Source organism: Linderina pennispora (genome assembly GCF_002104995.1).
Source record: "Linderina pennispora strain ATCC 12442 chromosome Unknown DL89scaffold_4, whole genome shotgun sequence".
In the NCBI taxonomy this organism is placed as follows: Eukaryota; Fungi; Kickxellomycota; class Kickxellomycetes; order Kickxellales; family Kickxellaceae; genus Linderina; species Linderina pennispora.
Genome location: NW_024468252.1, coordinates 102,385 through 125,864, shown reverse-complemented (window position 1 = coordinate 125,864; position 23,480 = coordinate 102,385). Strand labels below are relative to the sequence as shown.

At 51.9% G+C, this 23,480-nt stretch overlaps 10 protein-coding genes and 1 non-coding gene across 11 annotated transcripts; 9 read left to right on the top strand and 2 right to left on the bottom strand.

Annotated features, from left to right (window-relative positions):
* Positions 1 to 1,710: 1,710 nt before the first annotated feature.
* On the bottom strand, positions 1,711 to 4,526 carry DL89DRAFT_266134 (YIL078Wp-like protein). Its single transcript, XM_040886979.1, has 6 exons — positions 4,429 to 4,526; positions 4,243 to 4,341; positions 4,077 to 4,155; positions 3,839 to 3,900; positions 3,765 to 3,794; positions 1,711 to 3,691 (listed from the first exon to the last, which is right to left on the bottom strand). The coding sequence occupies exons 2-6, from the start codon at positions 4,339 to 4,341 to the stop codon at positions 1,901 to 1,903; spliced, it is 2,061 nt and encodes a 686-aa protein (XP_040744629.1). The 5' UTR covers positions 4,429 to 4,526; the 3' UTR covers positions 1,711 to 1,900.
* Positions 4,527 to 4,741: 215 nt separating this feature from the next.
* DL89DRAFT_233673 (golgi membrane protein) lies at positions 4,742 to 5,522 on the top strand. The gene has a single exon (XM_040884937.1). The coding sequence runs from the start codon at positions 4,852 to 4,854 to the stop codon at positions 5,446 to 5,448; it is 597 nt and encodes a 198-aa protein (XP_040744628.1). The 5' UTR covers positions 4,742 to 4,851; the 3' UTR covers positions 5,449 to 5,522.
* A 315-nt stretch (positions 5,523 to 5,837) lies between these two features.
* On the top strand, positions 5,838 to 7,940 carry DL89DRAFT_266132 (glycoside hydrolase). The gene is made up of 2 exons (XM_040886978.1): positions 5,838 to 7,276; positions 7,409 to 7,940. The coding sequence occupies exons 1-2, from the start codon at positions 6,177 to 6,179 to the stop codon at positions 7,866 to 7,868; spliced, it is 1,560 nt and encodes a 519-aa protein (XP_040744627.1). The 5' UTR covers positions 5,838 to 6,176; the 3' UTR covers positions 7,869 to 7,940.
* Positions 7,941 to 8,516: 576 nt separating this feature from the next.
* Positions 8,517 to 10,828, top strand: DL89DRAFT_321544 (uncharacterized protein; the record flags this gene model as incomplete). Its single annotated transcript, XM_040891288.1, has 7 exons — positions 8,517 to 8,604; positions 8,714 to 9,033; positions 9,077 to 9,248; positions 9,404 to 9,529; positions 9,588 to 9,700; positions 9,751 to 10,306; positions 10,368 to 10,828. The coding sequence occupies 7 exons, from the start codon at positions 8,517 to 8,519 to the stop codon at positions 10,826 to 10,828; spliced, it is 1,836 nt and encodes a 611-aa protein (XP_040744626.1).
* Positions 10,829 to 11,082: 254 nt separating this feature from the next.
* DL89DRAFT_291695 (RNI-like protein) lies at positions 11,083 to 13,018 on the top strand (the record flags this gene model as incomplete). The annotated part of the gene is made up of 2 exons (XM_040890225.1): positions 11,083 to 12,813; positions 12,851 to 13,018. The coding sequence occupies 2 exons, from the start codon at positions 11,083 to 11,085 to the stop codon at positions 13,016 to 13,018; spliced, it is 1,899 nt and encodes a 632-aa protein (XP_040744625.1).
* A 314-nt stretch (positions 13,019 to 13,332) lies between these two features.
* Positions 13,333 to 14,556, top strand: DL89DRAFT_221692 (APH-domain-containing protein; the record flags this gene model as incomplete). The annotated part of the gene is made up of 2 exons (XM_040884530.1): positions 13,333 to 13,508; positions 13,611 to 14,556. The coding sequence occupies 2 exons, from the start codon at positions 13,333 to 13,335 to the stop codon at positions 14,554 to 14,556; spliced, it is 1,122 nt and encodes a 373-aa protein (XP_040744624.1).
* Positions 14,557 to 15,029: 473 nt separating this feature from the next.
* DL89DRAFT_321541 (uncharacterized protein) lies at positions 15,030 to 17,667 on the top strand. Its single transcript, XM_040891287.1, has 4 exons — positions 15,030 to 15,245; positions 15,339 to 15,352; positions 15,425 to 15,556; positions 15,720 to 17,667. The coding sequence occupies exons 1-4, from the start codon at positions 15,236 to 15,238 to the stop codon at positions 17,535 to 17,537; spliced, it is 1,974 nt and encodes a 657-aa protein (XP_040744623.1). The 5' UTR covers positions 15,030 to 15,235; the 3' UTR covers positions 17,538 to 17,667.
* Positions 17,668 to 18,952: 1,285 nt separating this feature from the next.
* On the top strand, positions 18,953 to 19,246 carry DL89DRAFT_266129 (uncharacterized protein). The gene has a single exon (XM_040886977.1). It carries the CDS (start codon positions 18,981 to 18,983, stop codon positions 19,203 to 19,205), a length of 225 nt encoding a protein of 74 aa, XP_040744622.1. The 5' UTR covers positions 18,953 to 18,980; the 3' UTR covers positions 19,206 to 19,246.
* Positions 19,247 to 19,920: 674 nt separating this feature from the next.
* On the top strand, positions 19,921 to 19,994 carry DL89DRAFT_t56. The gene has a single exon. It is a non-coding gene; the product is annotated as a tRNA-Asn (tRNA).
* Positions 19,995 to 20,098: 104 nt separating this feature from the next.
* On the top strand, positions 20,099 to 20,824 carry DL89DRAFT_266128 (splicing factor 3B subunit 5-like protein). Its single transcript, XM_040886976.1, has one exon. The coding sequence runs from the start codon at positions 20,141 to 20,143 to the stop codon at positions 20,399 to 20,401; it is 261 nt and encodes an 86-aa protein (XP_040744621.1). The 5' UTR covers positions 20,099 to 20,140; the 3' UTR covers positions 20,402 to 20,824.
* A 1,606-nt stretch (positions 20,825 to 22,430) lies between these two features.
* Positions 22,431 to 23,415, bottom strand: DL89DRAFT_266127 (nicotinate-nucleotide pyrophosphorylase). Its single transcript, XM_040886975.1, has one exon. It carries the CDS (start codon positions 23,402 to 23,404, stop codon positions 22,526 to 22,528), a length of 879 nt encoding a protein of 292 aa, XP_040744620.1. The 5' UTR covers positions 23,405 to 23,415; the 3' UTR covers positions 22,431 to 22,525.
* Between the last annotated feature and the right edge of the window lie 65 nt (positions 23,416 to 23,480).

The following is a 23,480-nucleotide window of genomic DNA, read 5'->3' as shown; positions in this document are numbered from 1 at the left end:
GTTTACAATGTGCAAATGAAGTTATGCTGCTTACTCTATAATATGAAGAAGATACTAGCAAACAGTGATGTACATATTGATCATCATCACTCACTCTGGGTTATGAGCAACTTTGATTACCCTGATACACATGATAAGTCAACACAAGTGGAACCAATACATACTTTGCCCCAAAAAGCAGAGTTAGAAGTATCTATTATTGAAATTCAAAATCGATTCCTTCAATCTAAAATTGATGATACATATGATTGCTTGGTGCATATTGATTAATTACAGATGGAGTACTAATGACTTGATGACTTGAATTTGATGTTTTAAAATAGCACAGCTTGATTCTTTCTAAAATTGATGACACATATGATTGCTTGGTGCATATCTATTAATTACAGATGGGATTCTAACAACTTGATGAATTTATTATGATTTTTTAAAATGGTATAGTTTGATACTTTCTAAAATTGATGAGTTATATGATTGCTTAGTATTAGATAAATAGTTATAAATAGGATGATAACGACTTGATGACTTGAACATGATGTTTTAAAATGGCAGCTTTTGAATAAATCTAATTCTATAAGGAGATCAGTCAGAAATAGGTTAGCTATTTAATAATTATTAATATTTTTATTGTTTTCTTGTTCTGATGCCAAATATGGTGCTTCTACGAAACCCCCTTCGGCATCCTGAAAAATTTCAGTTGATACACAATTAATATGCTTCTACTGAGATACAGGCTGCGTCCCGAGAAATCAACTGAAATTTTTCAGGATGCCGAAGGGGGTTTCGTAGAAGCACCATATTTGGCATCTTTGTTTGTTTGTTAATCTAGTTGCTAAATCTTTTTGGCCATTGCTAAACATTCTGTTTTTTAAAATATTTATCTACTGTTAGTAATTGATTTCTTATTTGTTAATTGGTTATTCTGTTAACAGATATTTAGTTTCTTTAAACTTTTATATTTATGAATGGCCTCCATGTTGAAACTATTAGCAATTTCAGTGAAATAAAATTTTCACCTAAACTACTAGTGGCATCTTAGAAAAGTTTCAGTAAACATAATTTCCTTATGGTTGCTTAGCCACATCTATTGAGATATTGTCTTTTATTGCCCAATGATAATTAACCCCAAATATGTAAAGTTTTTTCTTTCTGGTTATAATTATGTTCACTGAAACTTTTCTAAGATGCTAATAGCAGTTTAGGTGAAATTTTTATTTCACTGAAATTGCCAATAGTTTCAACATGTATAAATAATTGTTGTGCAGATAACTAACTCTGTATGACCTCCAATTTGTAGCTATATAAGTTATATAATTGAATAATTATTTTCAGAATAGCTTTTTGCTACTAGTTTTTTTAGGCATAGCTATTATTAATTATTTTATCTAAAAAATTTTATACTTATAAATAATTAGTATAATATAACTTTTTTTTGCCATTTTATCCAAATTGCTATCAACATCTTAGAAAAATTTCAGTGAATAAGATTCTAACTAAAATGAAAAAAAAGGAGCTGTGCAGATATATCTTCAATATAGCTGTTTGTTTAACTCATCAGAGATCTGATGTTGTTGCCTCTATTGTGTAGGCTGTAGCAAGGATCTCATTGGTGCCCGGCTTACAGATCCACTCCCGCATCATCATGTCCACAATCAACCCACATAAAACCAGGTCTCTGGCTGACCAGACCCTCCTCAGTTTCTTCAGTTGATCTTGATTTATCCTTTATTTTGCTCACACCACGCTCGCAAATACTCATTCCATCTCCAAGGTTAACAGCCGTCACCTGATTCGGCAGAAATGTCGACGTCAGGGACAGCCACGGTAGGCGTGCAACAAGCTGAATACATCTCAGCAAGTAGACTCGCTTATTACGTATTACTCAATGTTCAAATGCTATTCAAGCGCTCTCACCCAGCTTGCTGCTAAGGCTCTTGGACTCTCTGATCGCGCTCAGCTCCTCAATGAACTTGGCGTTCGGGATCGTCTGTCCCTTGGCCTTGGTGCCTACATCGTCACGGCAACGCACGTTGACGCTCTTCTCCTCCGCCTCCTGCGCACCAACAACGCAGATAAAGTTGTACTGCGCCAGCTCGGCATTGCGAATCTTCTTGTTCAGCGTCTCGCCGCCCAGGTCCACCTCCGCGTGGAAGCCAGCTGCATGCAGCTGCTCCTGGACCTCCTTCGCGTAATCGTACACTACACCTGTGACAGGCACAACCATGACCTGGCGCGGCGACAGCCACAGCGGCCACTTGCCGGCGAAGTTCTCCGTCAGAATAGCAATCATCCGCTCGACCGATCCCAGGATGGCGCGGTGGATGATCACCGGGCGCTGGAAGTCGCTGGCCGAATCGGTGCCCTCCTCCTTGGTTGCCGCCGGTGCGCGGTACTGCAGTTGGAACCGCAGCGGCAGCTGGAAGTCCAGCTGGATCGTCGCGCACTGGTGAGCGCGGTTCAGAGCGTCACGGATCGTGATGTCGATCTTGGGGCCGTAGAACGCACCGTCTCCAGGGTTGATCGACCACTTGGCGCCAAACTCATCGAGGGCCTCCGCCAGCTGCTTCTCAGCCCGGTCCCACACGGCGACCTCGCCCAGGAACTTCTCCGGGCGAGTTGACAGCTCTAGCTCAAACGTGAACCCAAAGATGCCGTACACATCCCTCAGGAACTTAAGCGCATGCTTCATCTCCGAACCCACCTGATCCTGGGTACAGAAAATGTGCGCGTCGTCCTGCTGGAAGCGACGCACACGCGTCAGTCCTGACAGCGCACCCGAGGCCTCGTTACGGTGCAGCACACCAAAGTCGGCAAAGCGGATCGGCAGCTCGCGGTACGACCGGTCGCGGATGCCAAACATCAGGCAGTGGCCCGGGCAGTTCATCGGCTTAAGCGCAAACTTCTCCTTCTCCACCTCCAGACTGAACATGTCCTCCTGGTAGTTGGCCCAGTGACCCGACTGCTCCCATAGCTTGGTGTTGAACATGTTCGGTGTGATCACCTCCTCGAATCCACGGCTCCAGTACTCGTTGCGGATAAAGTTCATCAGCGTGTTGTAGATGCGCGCGCCGTGCGGCAGGAAGAACGCCGACCCCGGGCTCAGCTCGTGGAAGAAGAACAGCTCCTGCTGCAGACCGATCTTGCGGTGGTCGCGCTTGGCCGCCTCTTCCAGGAACTTCTTGTACTGCGTCATCTGCTTCTTGTCCGGGAACGAGATACCGTAGATGCGCTGCAGCGAGTCGTTGTTTGCGTCGCCCAAAAAGTACGAGGCAGAGTTCTTCAACACCGCAAACGAGGTGATGCTACCGGTGCTCGGCACGTGCGGGCCGCGGCACAGGTCAATCAGCGGGCCGCAGCGGTAGACCGTGGTCGAGGTGCCGTCGGGCACGCGAGTGTCAATCAGATGAACCTTGTACTTGTTGTACTCAAACATCCGCATCAGGTTCTCCTTGCTCAGCACCAGGCGCTGGAACGGCTGCTTCTCCTTGATTGCGCGGTTGGCCAGGGTCTCCAGCGGGGCAAAGTCCGACTGCGACACACCGCGGCCTAGTGCCTCGGGCAGGGCAATATCGTAGTAGAAACCGTCCTCGATTGGGGGACCGTTGCACAGATGGCAGCCAAAGTGCAGCTCGCATGCCTCGCCCAGAACATGGGCGCTCGAGTGCCAGTATACCTTCTTGCCCTCTTCAGTCTCAAAGTCCAAGGAGCTCCAGCGAGGCGCTGCCCTCGAAGGGGCGGAGGGTGTCCCAGAGCTCGCCGTTAACCTTGGCGATCACAAGGCGCTTGGCCAGCGACTTAGGAGATTGAGTTAGCAATGTCCATAGGAGTGGTCTCCCACGAGGTGACCTTCGCGCTGCGAGCCGTCGGGCAGAGTGATGGCGATCTTCTCACGCGGCTTGTCTAATAGAGAGCATGCATGTAAATAAATTAGCATTGGTCTGCTGCGGCATATATGCGTCACAAGTGTGACAATACATACAGGGGGTGGTGGGGGCGGTCCAGTCACACTACTCACTGCTTGGTGATGTTTTGACATAGTGAATCACTTCCGTATTGGGGGTGTTTTGGGTACTTACTGGCAACCTCCTCCTGCTGCTTGGCATACAGCTCGTCGAAAATGCGGTTGCGGTGCTCGATGAACTCGGGGCGGTCAATCTAGGGCATGGATCAAGGGGAGAGTGTGTGGTGGTTGAGAGTACGCTCTAGAAAAACACACGCTGCGCTTGTAGTGTTTGTACTTACCTGAGGGGCAGGGGCGTTACCGGCCTTGGGCTTCTTGGCCTGCTTGGCCTGCTTGTCGTTTATCGACATGTCGGCGGTCTTTTGGGCGAGGTCAGACATCTACAGCACAAATGCCACGAGCATAATTCAGTGAAACGAGCACAAGCCAGCGCTGCTGGTTTAACGATGCTGCACCCCGTACGTTACCTTGAGTAAAGCTTGATGGTCCTTCTTCTGGAATAAGATAACGTGCTGTAGTAAACAAAGAAAAGGGTGGTTGCGAAGAAATTATTGAAGGAAGAAAAGGGGAAAGGGAAAACCTCGCATTCCCCCACACCCAGGTGGGCTGCTTTTCGGCACTGTTGGCCGATTCCTGCCAGGCGCACGTTTAAAATTTTCTGAACCAGAGGTGGTCTCCTGATTTCCAGATCACTGTATTGGATCAAGACCCTTTTGCCTCAGTTGGTTGGTAGGCTGTTATTCGCTCGCGACTTCTGGGTGCGCTCACGCCTATGGAGTGAAGACCAGTGCCATTTAATATTCACACTATCACCCATCCCTTTTTCACTTCATTCTGTCCAGCCCTCACTCATTTTTAAAAGCAGCCTTACTATTATTACTTCAGGCAAGATGATGCAGGATTCGACAAACGATTCGCTGGCAGGCACGCCGGCCCTGAGCTCGCGTGCAACTGGAGTACTCGAGAGGCTGCAGGTCCAATACCAGACGTTCTTAGACCGGAGCACGCCATATGCCGGAGCGCGGTGGGGCACAACGGCGGCTCTCCTTTTCGTATTCCTTCTCCGCATTGTGCTGGCACAGGGCTGGTTCATCATCTGCTACGCGCTGGGCATCTACATGCTGAACTTGTTCCTGGCGTTCCTGACGCCCAAGTTTGACCCTGAGATGGCGGAGGAGCTGGAGGAGGCCGAGGCGGCAGATGAGTCTGGTCCGGGTCTGCTGCCGGTCAAGAACGACGACGAGTTCCGGCCGTTTATCCGGCGCCTGCCCGAATTCAAGTTTTGGCTCAACTCAACCAAGGCGGTGCTGATCTCGCTGGTGTGCTCGCTGTTCTCCATGTTTGACATTCCAGTGTACTGGCCCATCCTGCTGTTCTACTGGGTGTTCTTGTTTGTCATCACCATGAGGCGCCAGATCGAGCATATGATCAAGTACCGCTATGTGCCGTTTGCCAACTTTGGCAAGCAGCGCTACAACCGTAAATAGCTTTTTTTATAAACATCCTTCACACTCGATCTTTAAAAAATGAACCTCTGCGTTTAATACACTGCAACAATCAAACTGGCCCCCTCGATGACGTGCATAGCGGGCTCAATGCGCCTGTGAGAAGATACTGCTAGTACGGGGCGTTGTCCTGCGCAGCTCAAGGTCCAATGCACTCAGGCGCCTCTATGGCTCCTAGAGGCACAGGAGGATAAGCGGATGTCATGTGCGCCCGGATGGACAAACTCAGGTCACGTTTCCGTGTTTTGCGTCCCTATTACTTTAACGGAAGGAGAGCGTCATGGTCGGTCAGGCAGGCAGGTCAGACGGGTTGCTAGCGATCCCCCTTTCTAAAGCTGGTTCTCGCTCCCTCTCTTCTACGCCCGATAGTCCCATTGCATAAATTGCCAGGCATCACGCTTTCCGGTGTCACATTTTCCCACCTTCCAGCCCTTTTTTCTCTCAGTTTTTGCTGCTTCCTGGCAGGCCCAGCATACTTTTCCTCTTCTTATTTTGCGCCTGTCTACTGTCTACGACCTTGCGTTCTGGGCCAATTCCATATTGCTGTATTACTTTTTCGCGCATCGGCCCTTGAGACTGTATTTCATTCTCATTTCTGTGCTCACACCCCCTCTTTTATCTTACACCTGGTCTATTAACCAGACAAGCTCTTGACACCTCCCCTTCTTTTTTATTAAGTTATAGACTATACCTTGTATTACTCAATAATCATGTCTAGTGTGCCGACGATATGTTCCGACACAGCTAGCGAGCCGCTGCTGCGCAAGGACCAGGGGCTGCGCACGCGCCTGCGCACGAAATGGCTCGGCCTGGACCGTGTAAGCCGAACCGTATTTCTTGCCTTTGGGCTGATGATCGGGCTGGCGCTTTCACTCCGCATAGCCATCGAAGTACTCCACCCATTTGACAATTGGCCAGGACCGCGCATCACGCTGCCACCCGACCACGATACGCTGAAAGACGACGAGTCGCGGCGCAGATCCGTGCGCTCGGCAATGAAGCACGCCTGGGACGGATACCGCCAATACGCATTCGGCCACGACGAGCTCAAGCCGGTGTCCAATGGCTTCAACGACAAGTGGGGCGGCTGGGGCGTGACATTAGTGGATGCCCTGGATACGCTGTATATCATGGATTTATATGAGGAGTTCAAGGAAGGGGTCGCCCATGTGGTGGATGTCGATTTTGGCAAGGCGCAGAGTGGCTATACGACGCCGTTTTTTGAGATGATTATTCGGTCGCTGGCGGGGCTACTGACGGCATATGAGATGAGCAATGACAGGAGGTTGCTGAAGAAGGCGCAGCAGGTGGGCGATGCGCTGTTCCCGGCGTTCAACACCACCACTGGGATTCCCTATCCGCGCGTCGATGTCAATCGAGGCACAGCAGTGTCGTCCAGCCATGTATGCCTGGCCGAAGCCGGCACTGTGCAGCTCGAGTACTGGAAGCTATCGGAGCTCACAGGCAATGACAAGTACCACCAGGCAGCACAGCGTGTGGTAGATATCCTAGACAAGGCCGACAAGCCGTACCCAGGCTTATATCCTATCTGGATCGAGATTAGCTCGGGCAAAATGACCTCGGGGCAGATTACGTTTGGCGGACAGGGGGACAGCTGGTACGAGTACATGCTCAAGCAGTACCTCTATGGACGACAGAAGCATGAGCAGTACAAGCGCATGTATATCGAGTCGATCGATGCCATGAAGGAGAAGATGATTCGCACATCAATCTATGAATCGAACATGGTGTATCTGGGCGACCTGGACTCGACGGCGACAAAGTTCAATCCCAAGCTGCAGCACCTGACGTGCTTTGTGCCCGGGATGCTGGCACTAGGCAGCAAGCCCTGGATCGGCCCGACGACATGCATCTGGCCAAGAAACTGATGGACACGTGCTTCCAGATGTACAATCTGACGGCAACTGGTCTCGGCCCTGAGTATGTGCTGTTCCGTGACCAGAGCAACAAGGGTCTATCGCCAGACAAGGACAAGAACGACTTTGAAATTGAGGACCTGTCAGCAGCAAGTGGGTTCGAGAAACGCTATGGGTTTTACTTTGGCAACGATCCGCAGCTACATTTTAAGGCCCGAGACTGTCGAGAGCCTGATGGTCCTGTATCGCACGACTGGCGACGCAAAGTACAAGGAGTGGGGATGGCAGATTTTCCAGTCAATCGAGGCGTTCACCAAGACAGGGACGGCATACTCGGCATACAAGGACGTCATGTCGGCCAACGCTAGCTCGCAGTGGTCCGACTCGATGGAGTCATTCTTCTTGGCTGAGACGCTAAAGTATCTGTATCTGCTGTTTTCGCCTGTAGACTACTACTCACTTGACGAGTATGTGTTCAACACCGAGGCACATCCGTTCAAGATCCACCGCAGTGGGTCGTTCTAATTCTGCTATGCGATTTTACTTTATTTATTTTCGCTATGTCTTTCCTACGAGTAGTAACACATGTTTTGTTTTTTTTAGAACGTTGCTTCAAGGATGCGGGTGGTCATAAAGCCTATTGGGGGGAGAGCTGGACCGTGCAGTAGTAGACCGCACACGTTTAGGAAAAGGAAAACAAGCTACTACTCGGTCTGGCGCAATATGGCGGTAATACTCGTAGCCTAGGTATATCAGTCCACAGCTATTTCTTGGTGTGTTTGGCATTCATTCAACGTTTCGCAGACCACATAAAAGTATATACAAATATTACTTCTTTGTTTTCTCTAGTGTGCCCAAAAATGGCATGTGGCTAGAGCGGTAGAAACCCGCTCCACTGGTAAAAAAAATAGTGAATGCCGGCTACCAACTAACAAACAAACTAATTGTTGACGCTCGTTTGTAAGGTAGGAACTGAGGAGAAAGCAAACTTGAAACTATTGTAAATGCTTGGAAGGATTTATATTATTTACATGGCGACATCTGGCCACACCTTGTTATCCGGCTCGGTGTTTCATGTTTTTTGTCTTTCTCTCAAAATTACTATTTGTTCTGTAATTCAGCTATTTTCCACTAATATCTCTTGGGTCTCAGCTGTACCTACATTTTTTTGCCATGACTTGCACCTTGAAAAAGCTCGGACTGGCACTAGTAGCCATTGCACACATATCCGGTACCAACGCCGAGTGTCTCTCGCTCAAAGGTAAAATAGATGCACAGACAGACATAGACGCACCCAGAGCACCAGAACATACGGCTAACCAAAAGAACTGTTTGCGTAGATTCGCAAGGCTGCCCTGGATTCGCACAAGAGTTCATTAGCACCAATGCCACAGCACGGTTTGTGTGGTATCCGCCCAACGACATCAATGCATTCGACAAGGCATTGACCGAGTACGTCAACGGACAGTCGAACCTGGACGAGTTCCAAGCGGTATTCCGGTGCTCCGGGCTGGACAAACTGGGTGGGTTCCAAAAGGACCATGGGCAATCAGTAATCCGGTTCCACCGCAGCATCATCTGCGCAGACCTGATCGCCAGCAAGGACAACACGGACGAATGCTATAGGCAGAATACAAAGGGAAAGCGCGACTTGGATCCCGGCATGGAATTGGTCAAGATGGCGGCCATGGTGAAGCGAGCCAAAACCGCTGTGCGGGGCGACGTGCAATGAGTGGGTGGATAGTTTGGAGACTATTGTTTCGAACTCGACGCTGTGTACGGCTAGCCCGGGGATCAATCGCGAGGCCACATTACAGTCGCTGCGGGACAAGTGCAAGTCGGCGCCGTACAATGGCGTCAAGGGCAGCTGTGTCAATGGCGATGACAACGAGCCTGGGACGTGCGGTAAGTTGGACCATTATGCAGAATTGCACTATTCGATCATTGGAGGCTTATTCAAAGTGCTCAAGAGTCAATTGACTGTGGGTGGCTTCCATCTTTGTACCATAGCCAACAAAAGCAACAATTGACTGAATCACCCTCGATTATGCCCCACATAGGCTTTCAGCGCGTCGAGGACTGGTGCAAGCACTGCAAGTATGCGTCGGATTACCCGGATGCATGCATGACAGCTGGCGTCCACATCAGCAGTGGAAGCACAAACAGCATAGCCTCCAAGACCAAAGGTGGGCATCAGCCGACGGCAACCAACACCCACGAGACGCTGGACTCGACTGATCGCAGACTTGGAGAAGCAGGCACACCAGGAGCGGCTGTATCGGATAGCCGCCATCGTTCTCAGCATCGCAGTCGGCATCTGTCTGATAGCACTGATGATCCTGATAGCTGACTTCGGGGTCACGCAGCACCGGAACACCCTGGCATGCTGCGCGGACGCAAAAATAAGGCCGAAAACACTGGGCTGGATGGGGTGTTGGGCATGGCGGAGCGCGTGGACAAGACCATGGACTTTGTCGACTGCTTTGTCAGCGCAGTGGGCAAGCCACGGCCAGTAATACGGCACTTTTTCGCACGGCGCGACGACGAGATCTCGTTGCAGCAGGGCGATATTGTCACGTTGCAGATGGCGTTTGATGATGGCTGGGTGGTTGGCAAGAACTTGACGACAGGCGGCGAGGGCACGTTCCCATTGATGTGCGTTATGGATAACCTGCCGCCATCAATGCCAGCGCAGTGGTCAGTGCTGCCCGAGAGCAAAATGGCCAGCAATGAGAACGTGCGCAAGCCGTCGCAAGCAGTGACCCGGTCGCCGCAGAATGACAGCGGCTCGATGGTTTCCAACTCCAGCTACTACCACAGTAGCATTGGGATCAGCGCCATGGGCAACATGTCGGATCAGGTGCGTCGCGGGGGGCTCGGGAATGTAAGCCGCATGAGCAACCTGACTGTAGCGCCAAATATCACCCGGACCAATATCCCGAGCCAGACGTCCAGCAGATCTAGTCGCCCGCAGCACCCTAGGCCCACAGTGCTGAATCACAATAGCGCCGGCATTGCACACAGAAGTGGCAGTCGAGGGCAACCGCGAGAACACCAGCATTATTAGCCGGCTACTAGGGGCATTCGGTCGCACTGGTGCTACTAATCTGGAGCCGATGAGCGAGGAGTCGGGCAGCGCTGTCCAGATGTTCAAGCGGCTAGTGTCGGCGCCGTTTGGGAACCGAGAGACTACAAGCACTGACGCTGGGGTCGAAAAGTCGTCGCACTCGGGTCGGCCCTCGTCGTTCAACGTCAACCATGTAGTCCATGTTGGAATTGACACCCGGCAGTACCCGCGGCCAAGCGACACACCACGCAATGTGTCGGATAGCAGACAGAATGTCAGGGCAGGCGAGCGCGGGTACTTTAGGCAGCCGGCGATCGATGGGCGCGAGATTGCTGAAGTGGTGAGGCAACGGACAGTGGGCAATGCCAGTGCTGAGACGTACCAGACGGCCGAACAGATGGTCCACGGCAACAACTAGCCAGCGAGAGACAACATTTTTTTTACCTTTTCTGCACATACTCCGCTTTCACATACTGACACCAAGTAAATACAATTTGATCAAACCTTGCTTTTTGCCATGCAAAAGCCCTGTTCTCGCCAAGATCAGATCAAATCCTAAGCCATGCTCTTGTCCAGCAACACATTCTGCTGCGCAGTCGCCACCAAAAAGCTGAAACGGCTTTTTTACCCACCCTGAAAACTGCATTTCCCTTTCACAAATTGCAGCATCCAATGGACACCAACGACCGCGAGAGAACAGCGCACTCCAACAGCCAGGCAGGCAGGGCCATCCGCGGCCCGCAGAGTGCGCTGACCGACTACCTGCAGGAAATCGGCGTCAGCGACCACTTCCGCGAGCGGCGGCGGCAGGAGGCAGAGGAGCGGCGGCGGCAGGCCGAGGAGGCAGCAGCCCTGCGTGAGCAACAGGCCGCAGCAGCAGCACCCGCCGAGCAGCCTGACAAGAGCCAGGAAGAGGACGCAGAAGAGGAGGCAGCAGTGGCCGAGTCCAGCAGGGCAGCGCAGCGCCGGGTGCAGCCGAAGCGGACAGCAAAGAAGAAAAAGAAGAACGACTCATATGACTCTGGCGAGGACGAGGCAGACTATCGGGCGGGGCTGAACAAGAGCTCAGCACGCAAAGGCGGGCATTTCCAGCGGTGCGAAATCTGCGACAAGCAGTTTCTCATGCGCGCCGACTATGCCTTGGCACGGCTTCTGTGTCCGGCCTGCCGCAAATCAGTGGACAAGGCCGCGCAGCCGGCGAAAAAGCCCGCAGCTAGAAAGCGTCTGGCAGAGCCGAAGCCTCCGGTGACCAAGCGCAAGCGCATGCGTAAGACAGCCGACGGACTGCTGGAGCTCGACCAGCGGCTGCCGTCGCTGCAGGATCTGTGTGTGCGGGCAATCGCCAGGAACATCGATCAGGTCGAGTCCTTCGGTGATGTGTCGGAGGCCGTGACGCTGAAGATGTGTCGGATTGTCAGCAAAATGCGTCTTTTGGACGAGCAGACGCTGGGGCTGTTTCTGGGCCGCACGCGCACATCTGTGACTCTGTATGACTGCGCCAAACTGTCCGACCACAGTCTGGGCCGCCTGCTCGACTGCCCAAGTATCGACTCTTTGTACTTGGGTATGTGCGGCCGTCTGACAGGAGCGCGCCTTCTCGACTTTGCCAACCGCCTGCCCAGCCTCAGCTCGCTGACTCTCGAGGGTGCATTTCTAATCGACGACGACATGTTTGCTGAGTTTTTCCGCATCTGCGGCAACCGCCTGCGCGTGTTCCATGTGCGGTGGGCTGGATTTGGCGAAAAAGCCATGCGGGCGCTGGTGGTGAACTGCGGCGGGCTGGAGGACCTGGAGATCGCCGAGTGCACCAATTTCAACGACGCCTGCCTGGCCATGCTGGCGCCCCCCGTCGAGCAGTCCGAGATTGACCTGCAGAACGTCGCCCGCGCTCTGCGCGCACAGCTGCGCGGCAAGAGCTCCGGGGATATGGCTGTGCCGCCGTGGCGTGCGCTGCCACTGCAGCACTTGGCGCTGTCACGCCCCCACCACGCGATGGACCACAAGACCACCATGCGCGTGATCGAGACTGTGGGCCCGGGGCTGGTCTCCTTGGATGTCTCTGGCTTCAAGGATATCACCGACGAGTTCGTCACCGCCGGACTGCACAAGCACTGCTTGAATCTGCGCGAATTGGTGATGGACGAATGCCTGGAAATCACGGGCGCCGGCCTAGCCCAGTACTTTGCCAACCTGCGTGCTGCCAGAACTGGCCGGGCTGGCGAGAGCCTGGAGTGCGTCAGCCTGGAGCGCTGCTACCGGCTGACCGTAGAGGCTGTGCAGGAGCTAGTGCGCAGTGCTGGCAGCTCGCTGCGCAAGCTGAATCTGAACTCGGCCGACGACAGCATGACCAAATGGGGGCTGCTGGCGCTGGCTGGCCGCATGTACGACAAGGAGGGCGTCTTGGTCGAGGAAACCACCGGGATGTCCGTATCTGACCGAGGTTGATTTGTCGTGGGTGCGCTGCACCACCGATTTGGTGTTGGAGGATATTTTGTCGTGCTGCCCACGGATTGAGACTGTGCGTGTGTACGGGTGCCCGCACGTGACGCAATTCGCCCCCACCCGCCCCGGCCTCAAGTACATTGGCCGCGAGAGCGATACCCTCTGAAATAGCCATCTCGGAGCCAACTGCGGGCGCTATCTCCCGCCGCGGGTCGGCCAAAGCCCCGAGTGATGGGAGAGGGCTTTCTTCCTTTAGCTCGCATGAATGCTGATCCCCCTGCCCAGCGGGCGAATCATGTGCTAGTGGCTTTTTTGCTTTCACCTGAACATGAGCACGCCGGGTATGTGATGCACCGGGCTGCCGTTCAGAGGGGTCGCCCTAAAAGGACCAGCAAAATCCTCTCCCTCCCCTCCTGTTCCTCATCCACTCCACTCCCCCATTGTTTCTATTTAACCCTCTTTTTCTGCCTAATATATACCATGGCTATTACTCCAAAGACGCTCATTGGCGAAATTCGCAAGGGCCATGAGCTGGACGTGACCAAGCTGGAGGCCTTTCTGCAGCGCGAGATCAAGAAGGAGCTGGCGATGCCGCTGACCATCAAGCAGTTCAACGTGGGCCAGAGCAACCCGACATACCTGATCATTGACAGCAGGTACGTTTTTTAACATTTTTTGAGCAGCACTTCAGAGTGTGATGACGACACACTGCCTACAGCCATGAATTCTTCAATTTCCTGTTTACTCCTTTCAAGTAGCGGCAGGAAATTCGTTTTGCGGAAGAAGCCTGCCGGCCAGCTATTGTCAAAGACTGCACACGCGGTGGAGCGCGAGTACCGCGTATTGGATGCGCTCGGACGCCACTCCAATGTGCCGGTACCGCGCGTCTACGCACTGTGTGAGGATCCGAGTGTTATCGGCACGCCCTTCTATCTGATGGAGTTCCTGGAGGGCCGTATATTTCCGGATGCGCGGCTGCCCGAGGTGCCGCCACACGAGCGCCCGCAGTACTGGTCGGCGCTGGTGAGCACTTTGGCGAAGCTGCACAAGGTCGACTACAAGGCCGTCGGGCTGGAGGGCTACGGCCGGCCGTCCGGGTACTACGAGCGCCAGCTGCGGAGTCTAAGCAAAGTCGAAGCTGCACAGGCTGCGGCCACTGACAAGCACGGCAATGCCGTTGGCAGTCTGCAGCGTCTGGATGAGCTGAAATCGTGGTTCAGTCAGCGCGAATGCCCCGACGAGACTGCGATCGTCCATGGCGACTTCAAGATGGACAATGTTATGTGGCATAAGACCCGGCCCGAGATCATTGGTATTCTGGACTGGGAGCTGTCGACGCTAGGCAACCCGCGCACCGACCTGGCCAATCTCCTGCAGCCGCTGCTGACGCCCTACAATATGCCTGGTCCCTTCAAAGGCCTGAAGGATGCGCCTGCCAGCGAGTTCCCACCCGACGAGCAGGTGCTTCTGGGGCAGTACTGTATGGAGATAGGCCGCCCCTATCCGCTCGCCGGCTGGGACTACGCGGTTGTGTTTGGGCTGTTCCGCAATGCTGTGATCATGCAGGGCGTGGCTGCGCGCCTTGCCAAGGGCCAGGCGTCGTCAAGCTTTGCCAATATCGTCGCCAAGCAGTTCCCCGTCGTCATGGCCCTGGCAATGAGCGTCGCTGACGGCAGCTTCCGGACCAAGCAGAGCAAGCTTTAATTGTCGAATAATTGCAATAGATCCATGTAGCCCCATGCGGTTTTTAGTTTTTCCAGCTGGAGCAGCCCTTTGTATGATTGCAAGCGGACAATGAAAGGACCCGAGAACGCGCATCTGGATTCCGTCAAATAACTCTGGATTGTAATTTTACTGTCGCTTTTTTTTTTTGAGTTTGAATAGCGAGTTCATTACAAATATTAAGCACTGTCCAGGGGTCCTTTTTCTCCGTCATGGGCCTGGCGCTATTCATGAACATTCGCGAAATGAAAATGGGCTTTTTTCGAGAAACGATTCACAGCTATTGTGTTTTTGGACAGATCGCAAGAAAGTGGAGCTGGAGGCGATCAAAAAGCACTTGAATGGAGAAAAATGCAAGCAGGGAACAAAATTTTACACTATTGCCACAGATGGCGGACTGGAAAAAGAAAAGTAGCTAGCACTCGTCTTCTTCCTCTTCTGGCTTCGGTGTCTTCCTTTTTACTACATCACACGGCTTGCGTTTCTTTTTTCTTCATCCTGCTCCTTGATATCTCCAACCACGCTCTAATATCACTAGTCACCCTTCCATCATCATCACCCAAGGGTAAAATTTCTGGACACAACAGTACAGGCCCCCGTTACACGTTAGCAGCGCATTGGACACAGTAACACGTACTTGTGTGTGTGGAAGGTCAATCGCATGAGCTTAGGTACAGATCTTCCCAATGGTCAACATGATCACCCACCCAAACGGCTACCCAATGTTCCACAGCTACTAACCACAGTTTTTTGCTGTTGTGTAGGCAGCAACCTTCAGGTAACGAGATTATACACGCGGGACGCCATCGCATCTGCCACACAGCACGATATTAACATTATTGTAATGTAGTACGTATACCGCTGGCGGATTGGTCAATGGAGCAGCCTTGCGCCGTGCGTTGAGCACAACAGCCCACCCTTTGATGCCGATGGGCTGTGCTGGGTATTCAAACTATTCAAGGGCCGCACGCGCAACCCACAGGTAGAGTAGCAGGCCAGGATATTTTTCCCTCACGCACAATACATAGACTTTTTTCTCTCTCATGCCAGAGCTACACGCCCGCCTGAACAATAGGTGGCGCATACACTTTGCATTCCGAATATAGTGGGAACGTGCTGACTCCAAATCGCATAATTTTCTGTAGGCGCTGGCGTTGTATCTGGCCGTGCACGAATCGTCTGCCGACCGGCTCAGACAGATGCGCAAAAAATTGGATATCTCGTTCACATTGGAGAATCTGCAGGCGCGCTCGCTCAGCTTCAACAAATACCCGGCGCCAATAACCGTGTGGGTCGACAGCAACTACAGCACCTGGGGGGACGACAAATTCATCGACCTGGCCGACATGAACAGCTTTCTCAACGACGACACGGCATGTCTAGTCGTGCGCTTCCATGTGCGCGAGACCATCCATGAAGGCGCCCCCATGTCCCTACCAACATCCACAATAGCCGTGTATGTACCAGACAAAATCGCCGCGCCATTCAACCAGCTTTTGAAGTCCGCGCGGTTCTCTGATATCCAGTTTGAGCTGCGCGACTCGTCCTCATTGCTACTGTCACCTGGCCCGCCCGCGCACGGGCTGTTGCCGTCACCACGATCTAGCGGCGAATTTGTCAACCCGCTGGGCATCGACCAGTGCGTGACGCCGATGCCCGGGAACCGCACGCCCAGGGCATTACCGTATGCGCATCGTCCACGGATGGACGAGCCGCCGTTGCCGGGCCACCGGTATCATGCGCATAAGGCGATCCTGATGCAGGTATCGCCGGTATTTGAGGCCATGTTCAGCAATGGAATGCGTGAGACATTCGAGCAGGTTGTGGAGGTCTGGGATGTCACGCCGCGGGCGTTCGAGCGCCTTTTGGAATTTGCCTACACACGGCAATGCGATCTGGACCCTAAATCGCCCAAATCCGCCAATGTTACGCCAGACGAGGTCGTCGAGACCTTGCTTTGCGCTGACCAGTTTGGCGTCACAGAGTTGCGCCACGTGTGCTGGCGGAACTTGATGTCCAAGATTTCCATCGAGACAGTGTGGGAGATATGGTCGATAGCAACCGACCTGGAGGCGAAAGAGCAGATGAGCTCGTGCCGCATGTTCTGCTGCCGCCATTTCACACAGCTATGCCAGAACGAATCAACCATGTGGGCGCCTGCACATCTACTGAAGGAAGTGCTGGCCAGCGATGCGCTGAATGTGCAGAGCGAGGAGGATTTGTTCGAGACCGTGGTCCGATGGGCCGAGTTCAGCGAGGACGACTCGGGCGACGAGCAGCAGGCGCGCGCCACGCCTCCGGGCCAGATAGTGTCGGCCGAGAAGCACACCAAAACCACCCGGCCGTCAGATAGCGCCGTACTCAAATGCTACCGGTCGCCGGCCAACCTGGCGCTCCTGCCGCGCAGCCCACGATCGCCGTTCCTGCAGGCACGCAGCCCGCGCCGGAAATCTGAACTGACGCGTGAGGCCTTCACTGCAGGCGCTATGCCGGGCGCCACCACTCCACCCAGTACCGATTCGCCGCGCACGTCAATCTGTAATGTGCGGCTGCAGTCAGTCGAGTACTCCGATACTGCCACCTTGGCTACATTGCATGCGCGCAAAGAACACCTATCGTCGCTATTGCCCTGCATCCGGTTTCCGATGATGGACAAGCAATTTTTGCTTACTGTCGTCGAACGTAATTCCGAGCTGATGGCCATGCCACTGATGAAGGATTTGCTGATTGAGGCGTACCGGTTCCATGCGTTCAATCCACCCGCGCCTGTGGAGAAACCTGAGCGGCGCCGGGCATCAGAGTGCTTTGCAAAGCGGGAGTCGAGCACGCCTGTGGAGCAGTATGCGAAAATTATCTTGCCATTAAATGGCACGGACGAGTACACGCTGTCACGCTCGCAGCGCCGCAAGTGGGTTTTCCAGAATGCTGCTCAGAAGACCCTTGCTCAAAACATATTCGCCTAAAATGTAACGTACCGAGTTTACGTAGATTTAATACCACACAACATCGTTTGCACCTTTTATTCGTATCACCTTACCCCTCCCCGGATTCAATTTTCACAGAATCCCAAAAAAGCTATTTCAAATTCCTTTCCTTCCATACTCATTCAATAGATATCATTCACATCACAACCACTGCTTCAGTCTGTTTTCCAATCTCAGTTTGTTGAAAAGGATGTCAGCACCGCAGGTGAGATACGAGGACATTGATAGACCAGCGTTCCCAATTAATATGCTGTTCATGGATTCTTCTATGACGGGCACCTGCCATCCCCTCCCCGTTTGACCGGGGCAGGCGACCGCAGGCCCGGGTCTCCGCTTGCAGGGCTACAAATCCGATCATCATGGAGCATGTCCACAGTAGCGGAAAGCAGCGCGCAGCCTTATAGCACGGAGCCGGCAACTAGGCACTTGTCAACAACAAAAGGTAAAGATTCCTCCCTCTGCCTGCCCCTGCCTGCTGCGTGTCACCGCCCGCCTCCCCATCCACCGATTATGGTTATGTCTGCGCTGTGAGTGAGAGCCAGCAAATCTATCGGAACAACAAGACTGGGCTCTCAAAGAACAGCGCATCTGCACTTGCTCTATCGACGAACATGCAAGCTGCCCTGCCATGAAGCAAGGCCGCAAGGGGGTCCTGGCAGTCTCACTGAGCGAACTCTAAACCACAGGCTCCCTTGCTGCGTCGAAGTTTACCTGAGGCGCCTCCCCGCTCTAAGCCACCGATTCTCTGTCGACACCACTGCCCTCGCTGGTGCTGCCTTAGGGGTGGTCCCGCTGGCAATCGGATGGCCTGTCGGTTTCCTAGATCGGCCATGTGCATCCATCGCAGATGCCCGTCCGCAGTGAACGACAGTGTTTTGGATTCGACTGGGCAACAGAGGAACGCCACCCCGCCTCTTCCCGAATACCCGCTAGTTCATTCCTATTTCCTCTCCTTGACAAGATACCGTCTCCAAGAGCTGAATAATGGCTATTGAGCGCGCCTGCACCAATAGAGAAAACCACGAGTGCGAATGCGGCTTCAGCAAGATCTCTTCTCTAGCAAGCGTTTCACACCCTAGCAAATAAAAATCGCAGTAACTATCGATAGAGCATCTCCGGTGTTAGGCCCATGTGTCCTTGCTGCCGCAGCCCGCCGCAGTGTTTTGTGTAGATATACCTACAGCGCCATGCACGAGGCACACCCCTCCACTGCTTCTGGAATATGCTGGTCACAGGACTGTGTGCAGTAGTCCTATCCGGCCCGGCACTTGGCGAACCCACAAAAAGCACGTAGCACGCCCCTTGGCACCGATGTGCATGCACCAGAAAGCAGAGCACCAGCCCATTTAAGGGACAGGCATGCCCCAATCCCCCTGCTCGCATAGACTTGCTAATAACAACAGTACAAGCTATACATCTACCATGTCATTCCGCAATTTCTTCAAGAGGCTTCCCAGCACAGACACCCGCACCGAACCCGATGGCTCCATCTTTTATTCGAATACATCAACAAAATCACAAAGCAATGCCCATTCATTGACTAGTGCTGCCGAGGGCAATAGCCCAGACCATGTCCTCACATACCTCTATAGCACTAGCAGCAGTCAAGGCAGTTTCGGCACCCGTCCATTCACGTACCACAGCTAGACTTGTTCACAGAGTATTTTAATAAACCTTTCGGCTTGCATCGTTTGCAGCGACCTACTCTGCTTTTTGCCAACCGACCGTTTTTGTGTTTTGCTGGTAAATAGCCGCCACAGTCTACGCTGTTCTTCCTGCGTACAGCAACTACCTTCCTATGCATATACATAGCAGAAACTGGCTTTGTTATCCAAGTCCTCAATGTATCTGGATTCAGCAGGAGCCGCTGACGATTCACAACGCCACCTTCAAGAATTACCTGTGGACCAGCCCTATGTGCATGTATTCGGCAGACAGTGGCAACACCAACGGCTTCCATTTTATGAACTATAGATAGTTTGCAGTCTACATTGCTGCCGCCATTTCATTGACGCAACATGTGCTTAAACTAAATGCTGCCATGCATATTTTGATCTAACCGCATGGTCCGTATGGTTTGCCCATTGCATATCATGGAAACGGTAGCAGATGCTTAACACACATATCGACCGTCAGCGGTACAATATTCCAAATAGCAGCGTTTATTTACCAAATATGTCATTAGTTTGATGAGCAGGGCACTGGACGAGACAGCGTTCTACTAAAGCATTGGCAAAGACACATGTGCTGCTGGCGGAGGCAGCACGGACCAACGATGAAAGTAGCCTCAAACACAGGTTCATTGTGTATCATATACATGTTAATTTTCGTGCTTTCAGAAATTGATTTACAATCCAGGTCAGCTTTCGTGGCGCAACTGGTTAGCGCGTCTGACTGTTAATCAGGAGGTTGATAGTTCGAGCCTATCCGAGAGCGATCTTTTTACTCTGGTATCTTTTGATGCCCCAAAATATAGACATTTGAGCTGATCTCCATAAATATCCGAGAGTATACAGATGTTGTCATACTATTTTGTGGTAGCACTACTTGTTTTCTACATCATCTTAAACCTCTTTTTTACCATGGACAAGTTTGGAATGAACAGTCAGACGGAGCACTGGCATGCCAAGTATGTGGGTACCGGCAACCCAGATATCAGCAAGCACGAATGGTTCGTCAACCAGCACCGCGATACCTTAGCATATTACGCTTCGGATAACAGCCTGGCAGCCTTCATCAGCATTGCTGAAGGAGAGAGCATCGCGCGGACAAAGTACAATATGCTCCAGCGGATGCAGCAGCCATGCGGACACGCTCCCCGCTCCTCGGGCACAGACTCATAGCAGTGCAAACCTATCGATTGCATCACATAGACAATGGGAAAACAGGTGCTATTGTGCATATATGCTACTGCCGGCCCAAATTGGGACCTTGAATCACCATGCATTATTTAGTCTAGATGCTGGGTTTACTTCACCTCTATGGGCTAGCTTGTCATAGGCTGGGACGTTTGAAATCAGACCGGAATTACAAGACTCGCCGCTTGCCTTTGCTGCGGAATGGTCAATCGTTTAATGCATAGCTACATACATAGGGAGGGACCGAGTCGGAAACAGGCGAAAGACAAATTAACTGTGGCATGGTAGCTCTGACCTTAGTTGACAGTATAAATACAGTCCAAACTACATAATCCCTCAATATCATCACAGCGCCCTTCTCTGCCCACCACTTGTCAATTGAAAGGCATGACCTCTAGCACCTTGTCACAATATCCTTTTTCCCTTTTTTTTTTTTGAAGTCAAGCCAGGAGACAGTTGCCCATTTTGCTTATGTACGCCTTCCCTTGGGATTCAGGACCAGATTGAGCACAATATCGAATGCATAGGCTAAAGACAATCGATTGTCTCAAGGGCTAATCAATTGAACTTTCACGCTGCTTTGACAACTGACGGCAACTCTAGGTGCGCCACACCTATTGATTCGATGATATAAAAGTGCTGCCAGCTGGTCTACCCTCTATTAAAAGCTTTCTCCAATATATCTAAAGCCCTCCTTCGTAAATCAGTCCTTGACAGGAAGACCATACCTCGGGAGCTAGAATCATTTGGCAGTTTATAACATTAGCCTGCCCTCGATGGCAAAGTGGGCATGCATAGCTGCTATGGTCAAGTCCCAGTGGGAAATCGATACATACAATAGATATTGCGGCTCCAACCCATGAGTATTCCGTAGCGCACATCTAACCATATTATCAACAGAACATCATTGTTGGCCATGGAGCGCCAAGTTATTCATACGGCACCCCAGGTCTGACTGTACACGCCCAGACACGGGTTCAGGGAAGCCATCTGACCCTCCTTTTATCTCCTTACAAACGATTTTGAAAGAAATAAACAAAAATGACTGAATATTCATTTGGAAAGTTAAATTCGAATATCAGCATTCATGTTATTCAATTGGGTCAAAGTGCTGTTTACTGGAAACTTGCTCTATATTACAACCTCAGCGGTGGTGATCATGAAGCAATAAAGCGGAACCTCTCAGTTCTATTTAACAAACAACTACTAAAGTTTACTGTGGCTTTATCCTTCTTTGTCAATACAAACCACTGTTGATTACTTTACTATGCACACACCTCCCACCACTAAGCGCTGTTACTGCCATGTTGCTGAAATGAAAGCTTGGTGCCTGCAATGTGGAGCTCGGATAGATTTGCTATGGGAGGCGGACTCTTACAACAGGTACTGTACCTACAGGATGCCAAACATCATGAGACCTGGACGTTTTGGGAACAGCTGATTTTTTAGTTAGTGTGGAGTGTCCGGCAATACTTTTACTGTCGAGTTGATATTATTGGCTCTAGTAGTTCCAACCAACGCCTCAGTTCGATGGCAACAGAATTGTTCGTCCGCTGCAATGCACAAGCCGACTCTAGTTTATAAAGGCTGCCCTCCGCTAAGAGCTTTTTTTTGCATAATTAATTGGTTTTATATATTTCGATATGGATGTTTTTACTGGAAATCTTGCAAACAATCGTACCAGCGGTGATGATGCTTCAGCCATATCCAACAAATACACAAGGCAGCATAAAATAGAAAAGATGCATGGACTTGCATGTAAACTGTGGCAGAACTCGCAAGGGGATGGCGAAACTCTTACAGATAACGCTCAACCAGATGAGGGTAGTGGCACACACCTTGTACGTAACTTTGCATTCACCAGCCTCTACTGCCACCACTGCAACAGCCAACTGACATCCGATGACGCATTTATCCACCACTCCCACCGCTGCGTAGACTAGGCGGACTGCTTGTCAGCATATCATTTTTAAAAATGCATATGAAACAGTTACATAAAACATACATGCTTGGTGTTACAAATGCTGTGATTGGAATGTTATCCATTCATATCACACCCATTGCACTCTATTTACCATACACCTGCATACGGATAGTTTATTCAAATATTCAGTGAGCAATCTTGAGCGAGAAATCGACGTGCGGAACGCTTTGCGTCATGGCGCCAAAGCTGATGATGTCGATGCCCCGACCCATGTATAGCGGAGCCGTCTCCTCAGTGATACCACCGCTGGCCTCAACCAGCACAACACGCGAGAGCTTTGCCCACCGCTCCTTGATACTGACTGCTGCAGCCTGCATTGACTCGGGAGTGAAGTTATCGAGCATAACAATGTCAGCACCTGCCTCGATAGCCTCGTCAGCCTCAGCCTCACTCTGGCACTCAACCTCGATCTTGATCGAGAAGCCAGCAACCGAGCGCGCAGCCTTTACCGCATTGGCAATGGAGCCGGTAGCCCAGATGTGGTTATCCTTGAGCATCACCATAGTAGACAGATCCATGCGGTGAGTGTCCGCTCCGCCAACCTCCATACCATATTTTTCAATCAGACGGAACCCCGGCGTAGTCTTGCGGGTACCAGCGACAACGCCTTGGAAGTTGCTGGCATCGGCAATCTTGCGCAGGCGGCGTGCACGCGAGGCAACACCACTGCACCGTGCCAGGATGTTCAGGGCTAGACGCTCGCCCAAAAGGATCTTGCGCGCGGGCCCACAGACCTCGGCCACGGCAACCTTGCCGCCGAGCGGGTCAATCTCGGCACCCTCTTCGTGGGTCCAGCTCACTGTGCATCCGACCTGCCGGAACACCTCGTCAAAGAAGGGCCGGCCAGCGACGATTCCAGGGCTCTTGCAATAGAGCGTAGCGGTTTTCTCCTCGTTGCCGACAACGTAGCCGCCATAGTCGAATGAGGGGATGTCTTCGGCAAGCCAGCTCTCGATCGTGCGATGGAAGGTGGGAGGCAGAAGTGCAGTGAAGTCAGTAGGCATGGTTGATGTTAGTTAATATGTAGAGTTAAGCAGAGAAAAGCACCACGTATTCGATCTGCTCGTGGACGTGAATGTG

What these genes read in the sequence shown, in the direction of transcription:
- DL89DRAFT_266134 (XM_040886979.1), bottom strand. Translation starts at nt 4,341, where the DNA reads ATGTCTGACCTCGCCCAAAAGACCGCCGACATGTCGATAAACGACAAG. An exon ending in GTAACGCCCCTGCCCCTCAG is followed by an intron (nt 4,156 to 4,242) that starts GTAAGTACAAAC and finishes TCCATGCCCTAG; the next exon opens with ATTGACCGCCCCGAGTTCAT. An exon ending in AGCGCCTTGTGATCGCCAAG is followed by an intron (nt 3,692 to 3,764) that starts GTTAACGGCGAG and finishes TTGGACTTTGAG; the next exon opens with ACTGAAGAGGGCAAGAAGGT.
- DL89DRAFT_233673 (XM_040884937.1), top strand. Translation starts at nt 4,852, where the DNA reads ATGATGCAGGATTCGACAAACGATTCGCTGGCAGGCACGCCGGCCCTG.
- DL89DRAFT_266132 (XM_040886978.1), top strand. Translation starts at nt 6,177, where the DNA reads ATGTCTAGTGTGCCGACGATATGTTCCGACACAGCTAGCGAGCCGCTG. An exon ending in CCCAAGCTGCAGCACCTGAC is followed by an intron (nt 7,277 to 7,408) that starts GTGCTTTGTGCC and finishes CTCGGCCCTGAG; the next exon opens with TATGTGCTGTTCCGTGACCA.
- DL89DRAFT_321541 (XM_040891287.1), top strand. An exon ending in GCCGCACGCGCAACCCACAG is followed by an intron (nt 15,557 to 15,719) that starts GTAGAGTAGCAG and finishes AATTTTCTGTAG; the next exon opens with GCGCTGGCGTTGTATCTGGC.
- DL89DRAFT_266129 (XM_040886977.1), top strand. Translation starts at nt 18,981, where the DNA reads ATGTCATTCCGCAATTTCTTCAAGAGGCTTCCCAGCACAGACACCCGC.
- DL89DRAFT_266128 (XM_040886976.1), top strand. Translation starts at nt 20,141, where the DNA reads ATGGACAAGTTTGGAATGAACAGTCAGACGGAGCACTGGCATGCCAAG.
- DL89DRAFT_266127 (XM_040886975.1), bottom strand. Translation starts at nt 23,404, where the DNA reads ATGCCTACTGACTTCACTGCACTTCTGCCTCCCACCTTCCATCGCACG.